Genomic DNA, 22,462 nt, shown 5'->3' with positions numbered 1-22,462 from the left:
CTCAAAAAAAAAAAAAAAATAGTTTGGCCTGAGCTCTGTCTCTCTCTCTCTCCCCACTCTTGCTATGTTAAGACACAGCAAAGAGGCTCTCACCAGATGCAGCTTCTCAATCTTCAGCTTCTCGGCTTCCAAAACCATGAGCCAAATATGCTTCTATTCTTTATAAATTACCCAGTCTGTTGTATTATAGCAGCAGAAAATGGACTAAGATACCCCTCAAGACTCCCTCCTGCCTTCTTGCTTTTTTTCCACCATAGCATTTTGCACCATCTTGATCAACTTTTCTCTTGCTTTTGGTTTTTTATTTCTACTATGTTCCATGGTGAATGCTAGCTCCCTAAGGGCAGAGCAGGGATTTGGTTTGGCACTTCTGGAATTACATGCAAAACTGTGTGGGTATTTTTCTCATGAATGAGTCCACAGCTATTCTTGGATTCTTAAGTAGGCAAACAAGGGAAGGGATCATAACCCCCGTTGCTAGCCGCCATGATCTCCCACAATGCTCTCCAAACACGGGAAAGGGAGTTCCCTGGGAGCATTCATTTATGCCTTTGTCATTTAGGAAGAAAACCTTGGGGTTAAAGACAGGGAAGAAAAGGAATTCGCATTTACTGAATGTTTCAGTGCGTCAGACATTATGTATGCCAGACTCTGTGCATATGTTATTTCATTGAATTTAATGGGACAATAATCCCAAGAGAATGCCTGTCAGTGTCCCTATTTTTCAGAGGAAGGAATTGAGGCTCAGGGAGGTAAAAGAATTTGCCTAAGGTTACAGTATTAAGCAAGTCTTTTTATTCTGAGGCTTTCACATCTCAGGGGGCCGGGGGGACCTTGTTCAGTTTACAACACCCAGAATCACCCATTTAACAGCAATGCAATGATTCTTAACCAGGGTGATTTTGGCCCCTAGGGGACATTTGTCCACGTCTGGAGACATTTTTGATTGTCACAACTCGGGGTGCAGGTGCTGCTGGCATCTGGCAGGTAGAGGCCAGGGATACTGCTAAATACTGCAATGCTCTGGAAAGCCCCTCACAACAAAGAATGACTTGGCCCCAAATATAATCGCGCTGAGGTTGAAACTGTGATAGGGCATTTCCTCAATGTTCTATATCAATTAAAAAACCGACAGTGAACTTGGCTGTGCCTAATAACTGAAGATTTAGACCTTCCAAAGAATTCCCCCTGAGAAGTGGTGGGTATCCTAACAGGCCCGGAGGTACAGATGCAGGGACCTTGGGAAGGCCATGAGGACAGCATCTCTCCAGCTCTGATAAAGAGTGGATGACTGGTTCCTAAAGAACCTATAGTTCCTAAAGAAAAAGCCACCACCGCAATCTTCAGCACTGGTCCCAAATGCATTTCTTCTACAGCTGCAGGAAAGCAGACATGTGAGAAATGCTACTGTGGCTCTCCTGGACCCTGGGCTTTTCTGAGCAGCTGGCTGGGGGCTGGCGGCCACTCTGGGAATATGGTGGACAACAGGGAGGTACCAGACCTCCCCTCAAGGAGTTTCAAGGTCAAACACCAGGGTTTAAAGGGCCCAGGAGGAGGAATGCTAAATCCAGCCCCCTGCTTCACTTGTCTCTTCTTTTTAAGATTCTGTCAGGGATCTCAAAATACCAGCTTCACAGCCAGCTGCATAAAGGCAAACTTTAGAGGTTCTAGAACAAATGTCAGTCACCCAGCTGGCATGGTACAAGGCTCAAGGGTGCCTGGATCCCGGTTGGCCTGGAGCAAACTATGGAGATGGCTGTCTGCTGCCCCTGGAGAATGCCAGGAAATCCATTCTCATTGAGGAGCAACAGCTGACCAGGCACAATGCCCTGCTGCTCCCAGAAGTGGCTGTGTTTTGACAGAGGCAGGGAGATGCTCCGGAAAGGACACGGGTTCCGTACAAACAGCTGGCTTGGGTCCAGCCATGTGGACCTGGGCAAATGCACTGACTCTCTCCAAGCCTCAGTTTACTGTTTGTGAGCCGTGGGTAAAAACATGGATTTTGAGTATATATACATATAGAGAGAGGGTGTGCATATGTGTGTATGTGTGTGTATATATATATGTATATATACACACACATACATAGAGAGAGAGAGAGAATATGTGTATATATATAGACAGGGTGAGATTGTATATATATGTGTAGAGACAGAGAGGGTGAGTATATATATATATATGTATATATATATATAGACAGAAAGAGAGAGAATATGTATATAAATACAGAGAGTGAGATTGTATAAAAATATGTATATATAGAGAGAGGGTAAGTATATATATATAGAGAGAGAATATGTATATATATATGGAGAGAGAGGGTGAGATTGTACATATATATGTAGAAAGAGAGGGGGTGAGTATATATATATAGAGAGAGAATATCTATCTATCTATATATATAGAGAGAGAGGATGAGATTGTACATATATATGTAGACAGAGGGGGTGAGTGTATACATATATATATAATATATATATATGTATATATAAAGAGAAAAAGAGAGGGTGAGTATATATATACACATAGAGAGAGAAAGAGTGAGAGGGTGTGTGTATATAGAGAGGGTAAGTGTATATATATATATATAAAAGAGAGGTGTGTATATATAGAGACAATGCATGTATATATACAGAGGGTGAGTATATGTATATATAGAAAGGGAGGGTGTGTGTATATGTGTGTGTATATATAGAAGGTGTGTATATATAGAGAGAGAATAGGTATATATAGAGAGGGAGGGTGAGATTGTATACATATATGTAGAGAGACAGGGTGAGTTTACACATATATATGGAGAAAGAGAAAGTATATATATATATAGAGAGAGAGCAAGACAGGGTGAGTATATATACACACATATGTATAAACAGAAAGGATGTGTATACATAGAGAGGGTAAGTATATATATCTGTGTGTGTGTGTATATATATATATAGAGAGAGAGAGAGCGCTAGAGAGAGGTGTATATATAGAGAGAGTATATGTATATATAGAGAGGGTATGTGTATATATAGAGAGGGATGGTGTGTGTGTGTATATATATATATAGAAAGAGAGGGAGAGAGAGAGGGTGTGTGTGTGTGTGTATATACAGAGAGAGACGGTGTGTATATACATATATAAAGAGATGGTGTATATGTAGATATATATATATATAGAGAGAGAGAGAGGGTGATTATATATAGAGAGAGGGTGATTATATATAGACAGAGGGTGAGTATACATATATATAGAGAGAGAGTGAGCATATATATATGAGAGAGAGGATAGGTGAGTATATATATATAGAGAGAGAGAGAGAGGGAAAGAGAGAGAGAGACAGAGAGGGTGTGTATGTGTGTGTATATACATAGAGAGGGTGAGTATATACAGAGAAAGAGAGAGGGTGTGTGTGTATGTATATATGTGTGTGTGCATATATATACATAGAGAGAGAAAGAGGGTGTGTGAGAATATATATGTAAAGAGAGAAAGAGGGTGTGTGTGTCTGTATATATATATAAAGAGGGTGAGTATATATATATATAGAGAGAGAGTATATATCTATAGAGAGGATGAGTGTATATACATATATATAGAGAGAGTGAGTATATATAAAGAAGGTGTGTATGTGTGCATACATATATAGAGAGAGGGCGAGTATATATACATATACATATAGAGAGAGAGAGAGAAAGAGAGAGGGTGTGTGTATATACAGAGAGAAAGTGGGTGTGTGTGTTTATATATAGAGGGCAAGTATATCTATATATATAGAGTGTATGTATCTATAGAGGGCGAGTATATCTATAGAGAGAAGATGAGTGTATATACATATACATATATATATATACAGAGAGAGAAGAGAGAAAGAGGGTGTGTGTGCCTGTATATATATAGAGAGATTATATATCTATATAGAGAGGGTGAGTATATCTATATATAGAGAGAGAGTATATATATAGAGGGTGTGTATGTATGTAATCTTTTCTGTGTATGTATATGTGTGTGTGTGTGTGTGTATATATATATAGTCTCTGTATTTATACTCAATATATATTTGAAATTACATTGTTCATATACTTGTTCATTCCCTGCCTCCACTAAAATGTAAGCCCCAGGACAGAGATCTGTCTGCCTTTTTCATCTCTGTACCCCCAGAGACTGGCCAGGGTCCCCAGCATCCTCTGTGAGGAGATTAGGCAGGTAGGGTTATTTCAATTTATAAGGTGAAAATGAGGCTCACAGAGGTTAACCGTTGCCCTGCCCCTTAGCCAGGTACTCAGCCGTGAGTGCCCCGGGAGACACAGCCTGCCGGGTAAAAGCACTTCACTCAGCCAAAGCCTTGATAAGGATGGAGGCCATGTGCACACCTCAGCCATCGCTGTTGGGCGCTTCCTTTCTGCCAAGAGCAAATGTCATCACTTCTGCCTCCTAACACCCCTCTGCGATAGAAGAGATCACCAGTGTTTACAAACACGATCACTGAAGCTCAGGGATGGGGAGGGACCTGCCCCAGTGCACTCAGCCATCGATGCAGAGCAGGTGTGCAAAGCCAGGCCCCTTTGGCCCCCACTAGGGGCTTCACGTGGTGTTCAAGGGAGGCACCTTTTCTCCAAGGTGACAGGAAGGCTACAGAGGTTCCCGATAAGCAGAGAAGGACCCAAAGTCCTTGGTGACTGCTAGTGAGGGTGAGGGGTGAGGAAAAGGATGGGGTCCCAGCAGCAGCACGAGGCAGGAGGACCTGCGACGGAGGCCCCATGATTATGTTGCAGATAACAGGTTTCAGAAGCCAGCAGCACTCGCACCAGGGCCTGGCAGCCTGGGGTGCAAGAGGCCAGGAATGCAGTCAGGACTCTCCTTTGGTCAGGTCCGGGCCCAAATCTTGCCTCGGGATGGCCCTTGGGCAAATTCCAGACCCCTGGAACTCCTCTTGGCGTTCTGACCAACCTAACACCTCAGACTGGTTCAGGATTGAATGGGTCTATGGGAGTGAGCTTCCCAGATGAAAAAGGTGAGGCTCAGAGAGTGCCCCCCACCCAGCCCACCACTGTAATCACCGTAACCGCTGTAATCATGCTTCCCTGTCTTAGCAAGGCAGGGGGTGGGACAGCTCACTGGGAGTCACTCCGGTGTCCCTTTCGGAGCCTCTTCCTGAGTATATATAGTATATACTGGGGATGAGTAGTGCATCCCCAGAAGTGAGAGGGACATAAACAAGAAGACAGTATTCGTGACACTCCTGGGCTTTCCTTGCTGAGATTTGTAAAGGATGGGAAAGATCTTTTGGAGATCATTTAGCCGTAGTCTTTCCTGCAGCTGGAAGCTCCCACGAGGTCTCAGGTTCTTGATGGCCTGTGACGTGACTGTCTAATAATTAAGTACTCCTGCTGCCTACAACTTACGGTGACTCCCCCAATGCTCCTCTTCCTTAGGCCAGAGCTGAAATGGGCTTCAAGAGGCTCTTCTGTCTCCTCGCATGTTTCTGAGACCCAGAGAAGATGAGATTGGAGAGATCTGAGCAGTCTCCCTTGCAGCATCCTAGCTCAGTTGACTTGTGAGTGGGGCTCTTTAACCCAGATTCCCCATGTGGGAAAGTGGGGGAAATCTCACAGAAGAGCAGCTCCCTGGGCAAGACCCTGGGGCAGGCTGGGCTGTGGAAGCAGAGGGCTCCCTGCTGGCCTCCTGGGGAGCCCCTGGTGCCCAGTACAGAGGTCCCCCTCCTCTCTCCCCACTGGCTGCCCTCAGACACTGGGAGCTCTCCCTTTGCTCAAGGCCTTTGTCTGGGCCACTCCTCTTTCTCAGGATGCTGTCCTCCAGGTGTCTATCAGCCTGGCCACCTCCCCTCCTGCACATCTCGGCCTCACCCTCACCTCAGTGGCGCCTTCCTGGTCTCCCTATTGAAGACCAATAGAGAGCCGCATAATCGCTATTCACTGCACACAGCTCTGCCTCCCTTCCCTTCTCTCTTCCCAGCTTTCTTGCTCTCTGTGCACTCCATTTTCTAATAGAGAAAATATTTGCTTTGTTTATTGCCCATCTCTCTACACGAAGCAGAAGCTCCATGAGGGCAGGGTTTTCTGTTTTGTTCATTGCTGTATCTGTCCCCAGCTCCTGGAACCGTGCTAGGCACATAGTAGGTGATTAGGGAAGTTATTGAATAAGTGAATCAATGTTCCACCTGCAGTAAATGCTCAGGCTTCTGAACTTGCCAGTGTCACAGCCACCCCCACGAAGCTACCTCGCTCACTTGCACTGGCTGAGGAAGCCTGCTCTCATGTCTCTCTGTTCCAGCATTTCATGTGGAAACATTTCCAAGTCCCGAGCTGCTGCTTCGTCTGCATTCACTGTCATGAAACCCATTGAGTTTGCCTTTCTCCTGTTTCTTTTTTTTTTCTGCTGCTTTAAGAACCCTCCCTCTCGCCATTGGTTGGTAGGGTGACCTCAGTGCAGGGCCTCAGAATGGCATGCAGGTTCAAGCCAGAGTGGTGCAGTGTGAGCATTCAAGTCTCTGTTTAAAATTCTTGCAAACTCCATTTAACAGGGTAATGGTTTAATGTATTGTTTAACAAGAAGCCGTTTGGAGCTAGAGCAAGACTTGCTATAGACGCCAAGCAGATTCCAAATGGCATCTCCTCAAAATGAGAAGAGAAACATAGAGCTAGAGAAAGGCCATCCCTGGCGAAGGAGGAGAGGCCAAGCCCATGTTCTGGTGGGAGGAGGCAGGCAGGTCTGTGCTGCGTCTCTCTCCATCTCAACTGTGGGTGAAGATGCGAGCCAGCCGGAGAAGGGGGTCAACAGGGAGTTGGGCATCTTTCCCTTGATTAAACTGCTCAAGGCCAAGGCACAGCAATGCCATGAGCGCCCGGAAGTGGAGCTCGTGTGCTGGCAGATGTATGTGCCGCTGGGGCTGAAACCCCAGAGTGTTCCTTGGAGACGCCCAACCCCAAGATCAGCACCGCGAGCCATGGAGAAGGAGGGGCTCTGCTCAATTTGGGGTCCACCAGGCAGCGTGGAGCACTGGCAAGAGGCCAGGACATGGGAACTCTAGACCAGGTGATTCATTATGCAATGTCATTTGACGTAGTGGATTGGTTGTTTTGGGAACAAATTTTACTTCTCATTCCTAAGGAAATGGAATGGAAAATTCATGGCCCTGGTGCTGAGCTCAGATCCAATACCTTCACCTCACACAACCAAATCACCACCCTTTTCTGGGAGGCAGCTTCACCCTATTTTAACCAAGATCCCAAAGTCTGAAGTAATCACCTTTTGTGTCCTTGATTTAGAGACAGTGACAGCTAATGTCCCATATGAACAGGACTGGAAAGAGACAAGAAAGTACTTTCATATAAGAAAAAAGAAATCTCCCACAAAGAGAGTCGTGGATGTCTTTCACTGTGGGGAGAGGAAAGAGAGGAGGCCATTCAACTGATCAACTGATCCAACTGATCCAACTGCTAAGAGTCGGGCCCCTCGGCCCTCCCTCCACCTGGGGACAGAAGCAGGCTTTACCCATAGAACGGATACTTGGCCAGGGAGACAGAGCAGTGGAGCTGATGCTTCCTGTGGGATGCTTTTCATCCTCACCAGGGAAAAAAAGAAGTAAGTGCTTACTGGGTTGGAGCCGAAAAGAAAGACACAGACATTTCTGCTTAATGGGAGCAGAGAAAAGCGAATCGTCCTTCTGAGTTGTTTGGACGCAGTCAGTCCGAATTCTCGCTGGAAAAAGAGGTGAACGTGAAGCTCAAACACAGGCCTCTAGAAGGGCTTCTGATATAAAAGGAGCCTGCAAGTGAAGTTGAGAAAGAAGAAAACTAGCAAGGAAGTTAGCACTGAAGAGACACAAAGATCCCTAATTGTATCTCAGAGCTCCAGGTTTGTTTAATGGAAAATCAGTGTTTATATGCAGGGTTTATAATTTTCTCATGCTTCCCTGTCTTAGCAAAGATGCTTTTTTTTTTTTTTTTTTTTTTTTGGCACAAATTTGGTGCTGGTATCTGTGGTTATGGATGTCTAGGTGGGGAGCAGGGAACCCTCTGGGAGAGGCATGGCATTTGGACCACATTTTCTAGGTGCTGTGTGACCTGCTTAACTGCAGGCCCAGGGTGGCAAGGAGTATCGGAGGCTTTTCTAATTACCCTCCTTGCTGTGTGACTTGGACAACTTCCTTCCCTCTCTGTGCTTCGGCTTCCCTGTGTTAAACGGGGAGCGGGGCTGGATGGCCTGACGGGCAGCGTCTCCCCCACCTCCACTCCCAGGAGCTCCTGCCAAGTGCTGCATGGTGGAGTGGGACTGTGCGACTTTATGCAACATGTCGAGGTCTGCTTTTGATCATCTCTGAGAGAATTCCTTGCTCTAGGAAGAAGTATCTTCCCAATGTGTGTCCCGTGAGCAGGAATGGTCTACATGGCGCCAGCTGGCCACGTTCTGGGGTCAGAGGTCACTCTAGGTTCCAGCCCCAGCACAAGTCTGATCCCACCTGGGGATGCCCAGTCTTGCCCCCTGCTGAGTTAGAGTCTGAGGGGCACACAATGGCTCAGAGGATATCTGAGGGCACCTGGGGTTTCCTCTGAGGGTTCCTGGGGTGCCCTGATTTTTCAGGGCCAGAGAGATCGAAGGAGACCAGAGAAACATGCACCATATTGGAAATGTAGGGCACTGGGTTTTCATTGTGAACCTCTCACTAACTGAGTCTGTCACCTTGGACTAGTCCCTTGATCTCTCTGGGCTTCAACTTCCTCATCGGTAAAAGAAAAGGGTTGAACTACACGTTTTCTCAAATGCTTGTTTCCAGCACAAAGATTCTGTGCTTTTATGTGCGGGGAGACAAGTAGACAGGCAGCCTTAGAAGATGCCAGAATCTTGTTATCTATCAAGAATCTCGGGGTCTTCCAAGGTTTTGGGGCCAAAATGATAATAGTATCATCTCACATCCGTCTCCTCCAGAGCCACCCATCCTGTCCTAAAGTCTCTGTCTGGATAAGCTCTTTTGACCTCTGGGTCAGGATAGAAATGATCTCCAAGGAAAGGCTAGGCAAAGGGCGGTGAGCCCATATGTGTCTTTCTCACTATCAGGGTCCTGGGGAGCTGGAGGGTCCTTGTCCCAGACCCATCCCCTTGCCTCCTCGCCAGGCCAAGCTTAGCTCCCTAGTAAGACAGTGAAGCTTCCCCCTGAGTGCTTGGAAGAGGCACACCTAAGAGGCTCTGGAAGACTCAGAACATTTGCAAAAAGCCAAGCTCTGGGCAGAGACTTTGGGGGCAAGAGGCAGAAACATCGCTTTCTGACCATGTCAGTGTGATGGCATCTGGGGCATGCACACATGTGTGTGCTGGAGCTGACAGTCCACATCCATGCCCAGCTTGGCCATGACACACGCCACCCTCCACTCCATCCCGGCAGCAGTGGCTGGTTCCTGCAGAATCCACACAAATTTATCTGTCTCCTCCAGACTCAGCCATAGCCGTCCTTGCTTATGGGCACAGGCTTTGGAGCAGGACTCTCCAGGTAGAGATCCCAGCTCTACCGCTTCCAAGCTTGAGGTGTTGTGTATGGTACCTATGTTTATGCAGAACCACTGGAGAATCCCCAAAGGAGGGAGGAGGACAGAGCCATCACTCTTCATCCATCCCCCAATCGCTGCTTCCCCATAGATCTTCCTCCCAACACACCCAGTGAGAAACCACCACCTCTCTTTCTATTACCACCCCCAGTAGCCCTATTGCATCCTGTTGGCTCATGCTCCAGAACAGACCTCAGATCTGTCCATTGCATCCTTCCCCAAACACTCTCCATCCCATAACCTCGCAACTGGCCAACCACAGCCTCCAACAGGTGCTCCCTGCTCATCCCTTGCTTCCCTCCCTGTGTAACAGAAAAGGGACCTTCTTCAAAAGCAAGCCTGGCTGTGTGCTTTTCCTCTGCAGCCCCTCCCACTGCCCTTGGAATAAATCCAAGCTCCTAGGGTCCCCTAGGCTCTTCCCAATTGGGGCCCTGCCTTTCTCTCCATCCTCTCACCCCAACTGCCAAGCTCCAGTCATGCTGAGTCCTTTCACTTTTTGGAACAAGTCAGGCTTTCCTTCCCTCAGGGCCTTTGTGCAAGCTACTCCCATTGCCCAGAAGGCTGACTCTTTTCTTCCGAACTTGGTTCCTGCTCATCATTTGTACTCAGCTTAACTGGCAGCTCTCTGGAGGGGCTTTTCCTGACCCCCTGCCTAAAGTAGGCTTTCTCCAGCCCCACCGAGTTGTCTGCTTCAATACACTTACCATCACGTGTTATCTAATTGTTTTTGTGCTGTGTCCCCAGACAGAATGGGAAATTCATGACAGCATGGATTATGCCTGTTATGCTCCCCATTGTTCCTCCACACATAGCATGGCTCCTGGATAACACATCTTTGTTGAGTGGCAGAGTGTATCATGTACCCAGAATATGCCAGGTGACGCACTGTGGAGGTGGATGTGGAGCTCATTAGACCTTTGCAACAACCCAAAACGTACTTGTTACTCCTAATTTACAGATGAGGAAACAGGAAATTAACTTGCCCAGTGCCATAAAGTCAATACATGGCAGAGCTGGAATCTGCATGCAGCCCTGTCTGACTTTTCCTGCTGCACTGGACTGCTTTTCCAACCCTGTCACAACCCAGAACAGGAGTGGAGCCTTAGCAGACACAAGACTCACCACCAGCATAAATGTGACATGTCAGAATTATGTGCTCCCGTCATTTCTTTGTTCTTCTGTTTACTTAAACTTTCAAGACATCAGGCTTAAGGAAGACCCTGCAGAAATGTCCAAATGATTCCAGCATAATAATTGTATGATCTATTACTATTATTTCCCTTGAGTCTGTATTTATGGGGAAACTGGATATAAGTGTGTCTTTCAGGCTGAATATTGTTCTCTTAGCCCAGTGATTAGAGAGAAACAGAGGGTGGAGAGATAGCAAGGGAGGGAGAGACTGGCATTGGCAAATCCGCGCAAAACTCACCTATTAAAGTGGTAGTCATAGTGATCTTTCCAACCATCTACTAGCCCTAATGGTATACAGTGGACAGAAGTCATTATAAAGCCCACCAAAGCAAGGTCAGTGAGCCACAGGTCTCACCAGTAAAGCCTGAAGGCGAATTCAGAAGGTACATCTACAATAAAAGCACCACTACCACCACCAAGAAAATAGCCAGACATCCTACAAGGCACTTCACATTTGTCATGATGTTTCATGCTCATAACAACTCTCTATGATAGGCACTAGCATTATCCCCATTTTAGAAATGAGAAAAATGAGGAACAGACATGCTCAGTAACTTGCCTAATGTCAAACAGCTGTCAAGCTGGGGTGGGAGTCACCCCCAGCTTTCCACACTGCGACCCTCCAGGCAGCCATGTGACTGGGAGAGGCCATGCCACCAACAGGTCTGTTACAAGTCCACAAATTTTCTCTCCCCTCTTCCAATTTCTGATGATTAAACTTATTTTCTTTAAAGCTTGCACGTTTCCTGCAGCTTAAAAAGGTGGGAATGGCATCTACTAGTGTAATAAAATTGTCTGGTGATGAGGACACAACTTTAGAAGTTAAGTAAGACAGAAATGCCAAGCTCCTTACAGGCAGCCTGTGCTCAGTGATGGCTAGTGTCCTTCCTTCCCATAAACCCAGCTAATGCTATAGCCTCATCCTTGGCTTAGAGATCCACAACCCAATGACAAGGATGGCCACTGGCCTTTGTTTAGTCCAACAGGTCCCAAATATATTTAACCACAAAAGGCTGTATTGAGAAACACCCATTCCACATTCCAAACAAACTTGGGGAAATGCTCACTGGACCTCCCAGTTTCCAGCACAAAAAGAGGGGATCACAGGGAGGAGGAGCCAGGAGGGGCTTCCCTGGGGTGAAGGCCCAACAGCAGCATGACACTGAGTCGCTCCCGGCTCCTTTTCCAAGGGGTCTGCTCTTGGCAGCATGCCCAAGTGGCCCCTGTCCTTGCACAGACCCTGGCCCCAGTGGGCTCCCACATGAGAGGACATTTAGGAAGCAACATCCATTGTCCCTTGGGAATCCCCACTGGCTTTCCTCTCCAGAGATTTGGTGCCCAGCCCTTTCTGTTTATAATCTGAGAAACTATTATACAAAGGACAGGCATAACAAGGAGGCTGGGACACAGATGATCCAGAAGGCCAGAAAGGGAGAGAAATCTCCCTAGGATGTGGCCCATGCCAGCCCATAAACCATTGAAGGATAGGCATCTTTGCAAACCCATCCCCAGCAGGTCTGGCCCATGGTGGGTGGTATCATGACGATGGGGAGGTGGCTGTCAGAGCCCTATAAAAGGATGACTCCACCTGGCCCTGGAAATGATAAACACAGCCCCTTATGTGCCCATGGAGTTTGAAAGATTACAAAGTGCTCTCTTGTGCATTATATCATTGCATCCCCACTGAAAATTAGGTATTATTCTTCTTTCTTCCAGTATACGAAAGAGAAAACGGGATTGTGAAAAGATGAAGGTCCAAAATCACAAGAGGTTATAAGTGGTGACCAGCTCCTTGGATTTCAAATGCCCCATCGGGAGCCCACCTGTGCACCACCCTGCTACCTGCCCTATCTGTTTGGGGTGTCAAGATCTGGCCAAAGGTTGGAAGAGGAAAAGATGAGAGGAGGCATAACTTGGCAGCCCCGGTGGTACAGAGTGGGGAAGATTTGAAATTGAAATAGCAAAAGGCAGTTTAAATAAGCAGAGTCTGCTATCGTTTGAAGGTGTCCCCTCCAAAGTTCAGATGTTGCCAGTGTGATAGGATTAGGAGGTGGGACCTTTGAGAGGTGATCAGGCCATAAGGACTCCTCTCTAGTGAATGGGATTGAGGGCCTTATAAAAGAGGCTTCATACAGCATGCAGCTAGCTTGTCCTTCTGCCCTCCGCCATGTAAGAACACAGTGTTCTTCCCTTCCAGGGGATGCAGCCCTCATTAGGCAGCTGAACCTGCAGGCACCTTGATCTTGGACTTCCTAGCCTCCGGAACTGGGAAATAATAAATCTCTGCTCTTTATAAATTATTCACTCTCAGGAATTTTGTTATAGCAGCACAAACAGGCTAAGCAGAAGTCTCAGACAGCAGCTGAGTTCATTTTGAGAAATAGAAGGACTGATATGGGAGAGAAAGGTGTCCCTCTCCAGTGCCAGCAAATCTGCCCGTGAGAGCATTGTTGCCCTGGGCTGTGGGGCAGCAGCCCTGGGATCTGAGGGCAGGTTGGATATGGAGGCCTCAGCAGGGAACCAGACATTGCCCTCCCAGTTGGCAGCACATCCTGGCACCAGGAGCTGCTACCGAGGGTCAGTGCTGACTTCCGCAGAGCTCCTTTATGGTTAGGTTTGTAGAGCAAGAATGTGCATTTCAAAGACATCCCTGTGATGCTGGTCTTGCTCCAAAATCAATCATCACATGAGTCTCTTGGTGCTGAGAACAAATGATGTTGTTCAAACTGCTGCATGTTGTCCATGCTCACACCATGTGTTTTCTCAGCGATCCTGTGAGGCAGGGACTCCCATGGCCGCAGCTGTGGGCAGCCAATCACAACAGTTCGTTGCCAAGCATACAGCCTGGGTCCTCAGGCATCCTGAAGATGGAGCATCAGCAAGGTTTCCTTGTGTTCCCAAGCTCTTCTCAGTGCCCAGGAGAGTATGTGTGCATGTGGGTGTGTCCAAGAAAAAGGGAGGGATCAGATGAGCGGTCAGCCCTGCCATTCTCCATGAGGCCTCCTGCTTAGCTTCCACATGTCCCAGCTGGAGCCGGACATCGAGTTGGCTCCTTCCAGCTCTCCTCTCCAGGCCATGGTTGCTGGTCAAGTAGGCACCAGCTGGGCTGTCACTCCAAGAAGCTGGAGCCCCTGGGCCACCTGGGGCCTCTTCCTGACAAGTGAGGACTGCAGATGCCCAAGGGCAGATGTTGGCTGGTGTCACCCCACTGGCAGTAGCTGCTGAAGATCTCCATACCCCTCCTGCTTCTGTGGGTGCCCAGAAGATAGAGGCTGTGGCTGCCTTGAGCATGCAGCTTATGCTTCCTGAAGCCTTGTCAAAGGGCGGAACTGGGCCCTCAGCTCAGTGTGGGTCTCAGGCCTGGCGTCCCCTGTGTCCATTCCAAGGGTCACATGGCCCATTTTCCTTGCTTCTGTGATGGACCAGCAGGACTGCAGCCAGCACTTTGTGGGATGGACAGATACCCTGGGGCCCCTTTTTCCACCAGGTAGCCTCCATTGAGGGCTGTTCTGGTTCAGCAGATGGGACATGAGGCTTCACCTGAGCCGAGTTTGTATAGGACAGGAGAGCCTATCAGCAGCACAGCCGGGTTCATAACCAGGTCCCCAGGCTTTGAATGCCACCAGCAAGCTACCAGCCTGAACAGCTCAGTCTTCCACTGGCTTTTGAAGATTAAATCCCCTTTTTGCCTAAGTACCTAAGGGGATTGGAGCCTACAGAGGGCCAGCTTGGAAAAAGTAAGGAGGCACATCTGTTCAGAGAAAGGCCTGGGGTAGCGTGGCTCTTCTTGCCAGAACACATTGGTGAGGAGGTCCCTGTGGGTGTCCTTGAACATGGTGACACGGAGGGCCTGCTGGGGCACCAAGAGGACCTGCGGGGTCTGGAGGTGAGAATCCAGGAGACCGGGAGGTCCTGCTGGCCAGGGAGAGCTGGGGTACGGACAGCAGACCCCTCCTCATGGCTGCCTGGCTACCCAGATTACACATGCTCACTGAGCGCTCTGCAGTCAGGAACTTCTGGGCTGAGTCTCTTCAGCAACTTCTTGCCTTGAATACTCCTAGTGATGATAAACTCAGTACCTCCCAAGACAGTTCACGCATGGCTCCATGGACTGTCTCTCATTTGTTGAATGGATAAGCGTCTCCCTGCAACTGCTACACTTTGGGATGATCCTTCTTGCCCATGACATCCCTTCAAATGTCACCCCATGTGTTGTCGCTTCCAGCCCCTCCTCCTCCTGGGCCCTCTCCCCTGCTGGAACTTGAACAGAGCTACTTAAGCTGCTTTACAAATGGGGCTTACACATAAGCTTGGTTTGAAGCAAGAGCACCACAGTTTAAGGGGTCTGAAACCATTAGTGCTGCCCAACATGACGGCCCCTTGTGGTCCCGCGCTATCTCTGGTCTGCGGCTTCCCCTCCCATAGAGGTGCAAATGCCTGGCTCAGGTCAGCACCAAGGACAGGGGCCACTGCCCCTGATGGGGAGACCCAGAGCCCTCTACCCGGCTGGCTCTGCTCTGCTCACATGAACGAAGCGGCCTGGAGGTGCCAAGCCAGCGCACATACATTCAGGACATGCCTGTGCCGCTCTTGAGCATGGCGTGGGCCCCGTCAGCACTGCACTGGGGGCCGGGCGTCCTGGGGACTCAGGGCAGGATGGGCAATGCCCACAGAGCGTGCCAGGCACGAAGTGTGTGGGAGGCGGCCGTGGTCCCCAGGTGGAGGGCAGGCCGGGGTGGCGGGGCGCGGCCGGCGGGCACTCACAGGGCAGGGTCTCGGCGCTGTTCTTCTGGATCATGATGCAGAGCTGTAGCACCAGTTGGGGCGCGCTCTCCAGGAAGGTCTCCAGGAGGCGCAGCATGTTGACGTCTGCATATTCATACATCATAGCCCAGTAGAAGCGTCGCTGGTGTTCCTTCCGCCGCTGGCTCTGAATCCCCAGGTACATGGTGCGGATATACCTGCCCAGAGAGATGGGGAGAACACAGAGAGCATGGGTGGGTGCAGGGGCTCCAGAAGACCCTTGCCATCCACCTAAAACCAAGAGACTCAGCATCCCCCCACCACACCCTGTGCTCTGAAGTTCCTAGAGGCTTGGACACGGCTTTGGGGGGGCTCCTGGCAAAAGGACATGATGCTGAGGCATGGGGGAGGGGAGGGGCAGGTCAGGAAAGGATTTGACCACTTGTGGGCCCCTAGGCAGGTCCTCCTTCTGGTCTCCCATTTGCTCATCTGGAAGATGAGACTGTGGGGCCAGATGCCCTCCCAGGGCCTGCAGGTAGGCATCTCAGGTGAGCTCCGGGACAGGGGTGGGCTTTCAGGTTCAGGACCCCCGGGGGGAAGCAATCCAGCAAGGTTATCACCTCTGTTGTTCTGGAGAAGGAAAGGAAGGGAAGCGGGTGAACATTTGTGAAGCTCCTACTACGTGCCATTCACTGGCTGGCCATGCCCAGGTGGTAAGTAGGAGGGTATGGTTCTCACATGTTACAGACAGGAAACAGCGTGGACTCAGAAAGGTTGCCCCCACTGCACAGGCTCCTGTCGCTGGATAGTTGAACAAGTAGGGACCACACCCAGGCCACTGGACACCCTCCCTGGACATCAGGGGGACCCAGGGCCTGCCATGGAGTCTCCGTCTCAGCAGGGCCCAGGACACAGGTGCAGATCCGCTGCCCACCCTCTCAGGACCACTCCCAGGCTCTGTGTGGGAGGGCTGAGGGGCCAAGGAAGCAGGTAGGGGGAAGAGCAAGGCTCACAGGTCAAGGAGGCCTGACTCATCACTTGCTAAGTGGGGGATCTTGAACTAGTTATTCCAGCTCTGTGTCCTTGTCGCTCATCTTTCATATGGTGATAGAATGAGAGCATCGCAGGGTGTATGGGAAGATTAGTGAGATGATATGCACAGTGGGCATCCCCCCAGGTCGTATAATAACCCCAGCCTGATTTTCACCAGAACTCTCTGGAACTGTGTCTCCAAGGCAAGAGAAGGACTTAAGGCACCATCCGAACGCAGCCAACAGGCTCCAAGTCTGGGCCAGGGTAGAGGGTGTGGACAGGGCTCACCCAAAAGCAAGGGCCACAGTGCACAGCTCTGTGGGCCCAGTCAGGATCAAAAACAGGAACCATAAACTGCGTGCCATTGGCAGTGGGAGAGAACCACATGCCTGTCCTTGACTGTCCTGTGGGATGGACATTCTAGGACCCACTACTGTGCCCTTTGAAATGCCGAGCCTGACTCGTACAGATGCAGTGCATGGCTGACACCCTATCCAGGCCCAGCTGGCCTCGGATATTACCAAGAACACACTCAGAGCTGCTGGATGGTCTGCTCTGTCACTGCCACACCGCCAGTCGGCTCCCGGCCACTGCCCCTCTTGCCTGGAGGGATGCCGGAGTCTCCTTATTGGTCCTCCACTGTCTACTTTTACCCCAGAACAACCCATTCTTCATGCCGCTACTCAGCCACAAGGGTGACCTCAAACACACATGCCAGGTGCAGTAAGCCCCGCTCACCATCTGATGAGGGGTGCCCAGCTTCTCTGTAGATTCCTAAGGACATTTGGGGGCCTGGATCCTGAAGGGACCCAGCCAGGGAAGCTGCAATGTATACCTCATTTCTCTCCAGACCCACCCTCTGTGGTGAGCAGAGATGCAATCTTACTGAGAACCAGAGTGAGGCTGGCATTGCAATGACGGCCCCATCAGGGAGGGACATGGGAGGAAGGTTGGTGCACCAGGCCCCCGGGGCCAGGTCCTTCCAGGTATACAGTCTCTTGGGGTCTCTGGCCCACCTTGCGGGTCAGGTCTGGTTATCACCACTCAACACATGGGGAAACTGAGGCTCTAGCATGAAATAAACCACCAAGTTCTGGTTCTGTTCCAGGTTCTGCCACCTGCCGACTGTGGCATTTCCACAAGGCGTTGCTTTGCCCTGGGCCCCTGCCCGTGAGTTCACAAAATCAAGGAACCAGGGAAGAGGCTCAGGAAGAGGAAGGGGGAGGTTGCACCTAGTCTCAGAGCTCACAGTCACTAAGAGAGGAGGGAGGGAGAGACCCAGAGAGATAGAGGCAGAGACGTAGAGATAGACAGTGAGACAGACACACACAGAGAGACAGAGAGAGAAGTAGGAGGGAGCTGAAGGAGAAAGCAAAGGCGAGGGGAGCAGGGTCAAATTTGGGGGTCTGAAGGAGAGGACTGCCTGGAAGAGGTGACGGCAGCAAGAAATGTGTGCAGGGAGGTTCCCGGAAGCAGATGTCATCATCGGTAGTTTGGGAAGGGCTGACGGTGAGCTCCTGATGGAGGGTGATAGAAGGCCAGGCTGATCAGCCGTGATGGCAGCGTGGGGAGGCAGGGCATCAGGGGACACGAATGCTCCAGCTGAGGCACCGAGGCAGGGCTGTGTGCCCAGAGCTTTGGCACCCATGTCTAGGAGAGCCTTGTGCTGAGTGGAGCCTTGGTGCTGTGGGTCTCCCAGATCAGAGCTGCTCCCTGTGACCCAAACCCGGCTCTCTCAACAGGTGGCACCTGCAGCACACAAGCCATGAGCCATAGATCACTCCAGGCCCCAGACCACAAACCTAATGGTCTCAGGGGTACTCAGACTACAGACTCTGCTTCTTCTAGCCTCACAGGTGGTCCAGCAGCTGGAGGAATGGTTATATGGCAGCACTAACACTATCCATCTGGGTCCCAGGTCAGTGACGCCAGTGCTCAGGTTCACCCAGGTTTGCCCTACCAGGCAAAGGGAGCACCACTTCTACCCCTCCACGCCACATTCTCCCAAAGCCACAGGCCCCTCTGCCCACCAAGGCCAGGGCAAGGGAAAACGAGTCCAGAATACGCCAATTCAACTGGGATGCCTGCCAGGAGGAGCCAATCTTGATGCTCTCCTGGGTGTGAGCACCCCAGGGTGTGGGAAGAGCCAGGGTGGATGTAGGCAAAGAGGGTGCCACTCCTCCCTGAGCCAATTAGCAAGCAGACACTGGGGCCTAGAGGGCACCAGGGTCCAGGCAAAACCGTTTGGACAGGATGGTGCCTCCTGGGTCACCCGCACAGGCACCTCCGGGACTGTAGTAGGGACTGATCACAGCCCTGCCCAGGAGTTCCTGACAGCCAGGCCTCAACGCAAATGCTCATCCTTTCCAACTGCTCCCGGCTTGGTCCCTCCTCTGCTACTCTTAAGTCCTTGGGTCCACAGTAGACAACCGAGGGGTACTGGTTTGCAATATAATTAGGTCTGGACACTGGTCTAGTCCAACCCCCACTTTATAGTGGAGGGCCCCGGTGCCAGAACGCAAGCCACTGCCGCCTCAGTCACTCAGTGCTGTGGGGCCCGGACGGGACCAGAACCCAGGCCTGACCCCATGACCTTGCTTGTCCCCCACAACACGTGCAAAGCCCCTGCCTCTCATGCAGGACGATCCTGGCAGCTCCTGCGATCACGCGGCTGCTGCTGTCCTCGAGGCTCTAGGATTTTTCCTCCTCCTAGCTTTACCTGGGGTCTGTCTCCCTCAAGATCTAAGGAGCTGCCAAGAAACAACGAGGCAGATGGGTGGGGTGGGAGGAAGGCATAAGCCATGTCCCCCCAAACCCCTGGGCCAGCGCTGCTCTCCCTCGGGATCTCAGTTTCCTGTGTGTAAAATCCAGAGCTCCTGGGTGACCTCTGAGGCGGCGCTGCCAGCCGCCTCCTGCAGGGCCTCCCATCCCCTCTGCAGAAGCGGCCTCGACCCGCAGCCACACGGTGGCGCCAGACCCTAAGCGTCGCGGAAAGGCGGCTCCAGGCAAGTGATCTCATCCCACAGGCCCGCGCCCTCTTCTGCCACCGCTCGGGGTGCAAGCCCAGAGGTGCGCTCCGATGGGGGAGGCAAGGCAGGAGACTCAGGATTGGCTGCCATTCCTTCAAGCCCCCTCCTTCTCCACCTTCCTGGCGGGTTCCAGAAAGCTTACCGCACCCTTCTCCAGTAAGGTAGCTTGGGAGAGAAGACACCAACTCTTCTCCCGGATTTGCTCCCAAAGTCGGTGTCACCTCCTGTCACGCCATATCTCCCCTAGGAGCCTCGAATCATGAAATACACGGGGGTGAAGGCAGCAATGCCACGTGTCCTCGTGGAGCACGGGCTCAAGAAAGCTGGGCCTGGTCTATGGTCTGCAGGAATGGCCCACCTTGAGCAAGTCACCTCCCATGGCTGGGCCCCGCTATTCCCATCACAGGAGGGGCAGGTAGGAGGGATCTCCAAGCCTCTGTCAACATCTTATAACTTTGTCTTTCTTCAAGTGAGTCACCTCACAGAGCACAAAGGATGGCCTAGCATCTTTACAAATAATGCCTCATGTTTGTGTGACATTCACTTGCACCAGGCTCTATTATGGGCATTTGGCACATATTACCTCATTTAATCTTCACAACACCCCTATGAGGTAGCTGCAATATTACCTACTAATTATTCATTTTACGGGTGCAATATTACCTACCAATATTCATTTTACAGGTGCAATATTATGGGTGCAATATTACCTACCAATATTCATTTTACAGACAGCAAACTGAAGCACTGAGGTTAAAACATTCGCCTTGCTCTTCCCAGCTAAGTAAGTAGCTGAGCAGGGCTTCAAGCCCAGGCAGTCTGGCTTCAGGGCCAGTGCTGTTGACTGCTCCTGCCCACGCACCTCCCAGAGGTAGACCATGTGTCTCCTTACTTCTGAACTCAGTCCAACTTGCCTGACAGTGGGGAAGAAAGGAGTTTGCCCAAAACACCTGGGCTCCCTTCCAGCTCTGCCACCTGGCTGTGTTACCTTGAGGGACATCTCCTAACTTCTCTGAGCCTTAGTTTCCTCATGTATAAAATGCCTAGTCCAGAGTAGAACTCAGGACATGATGGACGAATGAATGCATACCATAGTGCCCCCTCAGAGGGTCACAGGCTCCTTAAATAAGACCATGCCTGCAAGCACAGACAGGAGGTTAGAAGTCGCCATGCAGATGGCAGCCATTACTGCTCCCTGAGATGCCCTGTTCCTGTGTTCCCTCCAGCCCACTCTGCTTATATCCTTCCGGTTCTATCTCCTTCCCTTACTTTGTAAGCCATGGAATTGTTTAAAGCTCCTGTTCCCTCCAGCAGAAGTATCTAGTCCTCTGAGCACAGCTTTTTGAGGGAGACACAGTTGTCATCTTCTTTCTCCTGCTGGCTCATCTAAGGCTCAGAGAGACTAAGTGACTTCCCTGAAGCCACACCGTCAGTCATGGTTCAGGAAAGTCAGAGAAGGTCTTGTCCAAACTATGTTGCCCCTCTGAGGTTGGCTATGGCTCTGCCCAAGACTGGCTGGGGTAGAAAAGAAGTGATTTCTACAAGGGGCAGGGGGCTGAACAGATTCGCCTATCTGGGCCCACAGTCTCCAGCTGCTTCTTATGACACTGTCATAAACAGCATTGAAATCTCTGATTGTGGATAACAACCCACCTTCAAAGCCCCAAACAGGGGTGAACTCAAGTTTTGTGGGGTCTGAGGCTTAGAGAACCCTTCTTTAAGGAAAACAGTAAATTCTACCAAACAAAGTAGACATTGCACCAACTGTACATACTCTTTTCCAGAAAATAAAAAAGGAAGAAACACTTCCCTATTCATTTTATGAGGCCAGCATTACTCTGATACAAAAGCCAGTCAAACACAGTACAAGAAAATAAAACTACAGACATCTCCCATAAACATAGATGCAAAAATCCTCAACAAAATATTAGCAAATTAAATCCAGTAATATATGGAAAGAACAATGTACCAGAGCCAACTGGGGTTTATCCTGGGAATGAAAGGCTGATCCAATATTCAAAAATCAATCAAAATCAATGTAATCTATGACATTAATAACCACACATCATAACAATTGATGCAGAAGTAAAAGGTAACACAATTCAACATCCATTAATTTTCTCAGCAAACTAGAAATAGAAGGGAACTTCCTTAACCTTATGTAGATAAAGGGCATTTATGGAAACTCCCAGTTATCTTCCTTAATGATAAAAGACTGAATGCTTTTGTCTTAAGATCAAGAACAGGGTTATGATGTCTACACATACCACTCCTATTCAACATCATACTAGAAGTCCTGTTCAGTGCAATAAGTCAAGAAAAAGAAATAAATACAGAAAGTATATGCAGATTGCAAAGGAAGAGGTAAAACTGTCCCCATTTGTAAATGACATGATTGTCTAGATTGAAAATCCTAAGCAATCCATTAAAAAGCTCATATAAATAAATAGTTAATTTAGCAAGGTCTCACAACACAGGGTCAGCCTATAAAAGTCAATTGCATTTCTATAAATGATTAATGAATAATTGAAAATTTAAAAATTAAAAATATATACCACTTAAATTAGCTCCAAAAATGAAATTCTTAGAGACAAATCTAATAACACATGCAGGATTTGTATGCCATAGCTGCAAGATGCTAATAAAAGAAATCAAAGAAAACCTAAATGACACAGAGACATACCATGTTCATGGATTGGAAGATGCACTATAGTAAGATGACAATTGCCCTCAAATTAATCTATAGATGTAACACAATTCCAATAAAAACCCAAGAGGGATTTTTTTTTTAAATACAGACAAGCCAATTCTAAAATTTATATAAAACTAGAATAGTCAAAACAATTCTAAAAGAGAATAAATTTGAAGAACTCACACTACCTGATTTTAGGATTTACTATAAAGCTACAGTACAGTGTAGCA

The 22,462-nt window shown here is 49.4% G+C and overlaps 1 protein-coding gene across 1 annotated transcript in view; it reads right to left on the bottom strand.

Moving 5' to 3' along the window:
* The window catches only part of XKR6 (XK related 6), a 311,328-nt gene that overhangs the window by 19,992 nt on the left and 268,874 nt on the right, over positions 1 to 22,462 (bottom strand). Inside the window, exon 2 of the mRNA XM_002818809.5 lies at positions 15,501 to 15,697. Within this exon, the coding sequence (XP_002818855.1) occupies positions 15,501 to 15,697 (197 nt within the window). The remainder of the gene's footprint in view (positions 1 to 15,500; positions 15,698 to 22,462) is intronic.

Source organism: Pongo abelii, chromosome 7, assembly GCF_028885655.2.
Source record: "Pongo abelii isolate AG06213 chromosome 7, NHGRI_mPonAbe1-v2.0_pri, whole genome shotgun sequence".
Classification (NCBI taxonomy): Eukaryota; Metazoa; Chordata; class Mammalia; order Primates; family Hominidae; genus Pongo; species Pongo abelii.
This window is presented reverse-complemented; position numbering and strand designations above follow the sequence as displayed.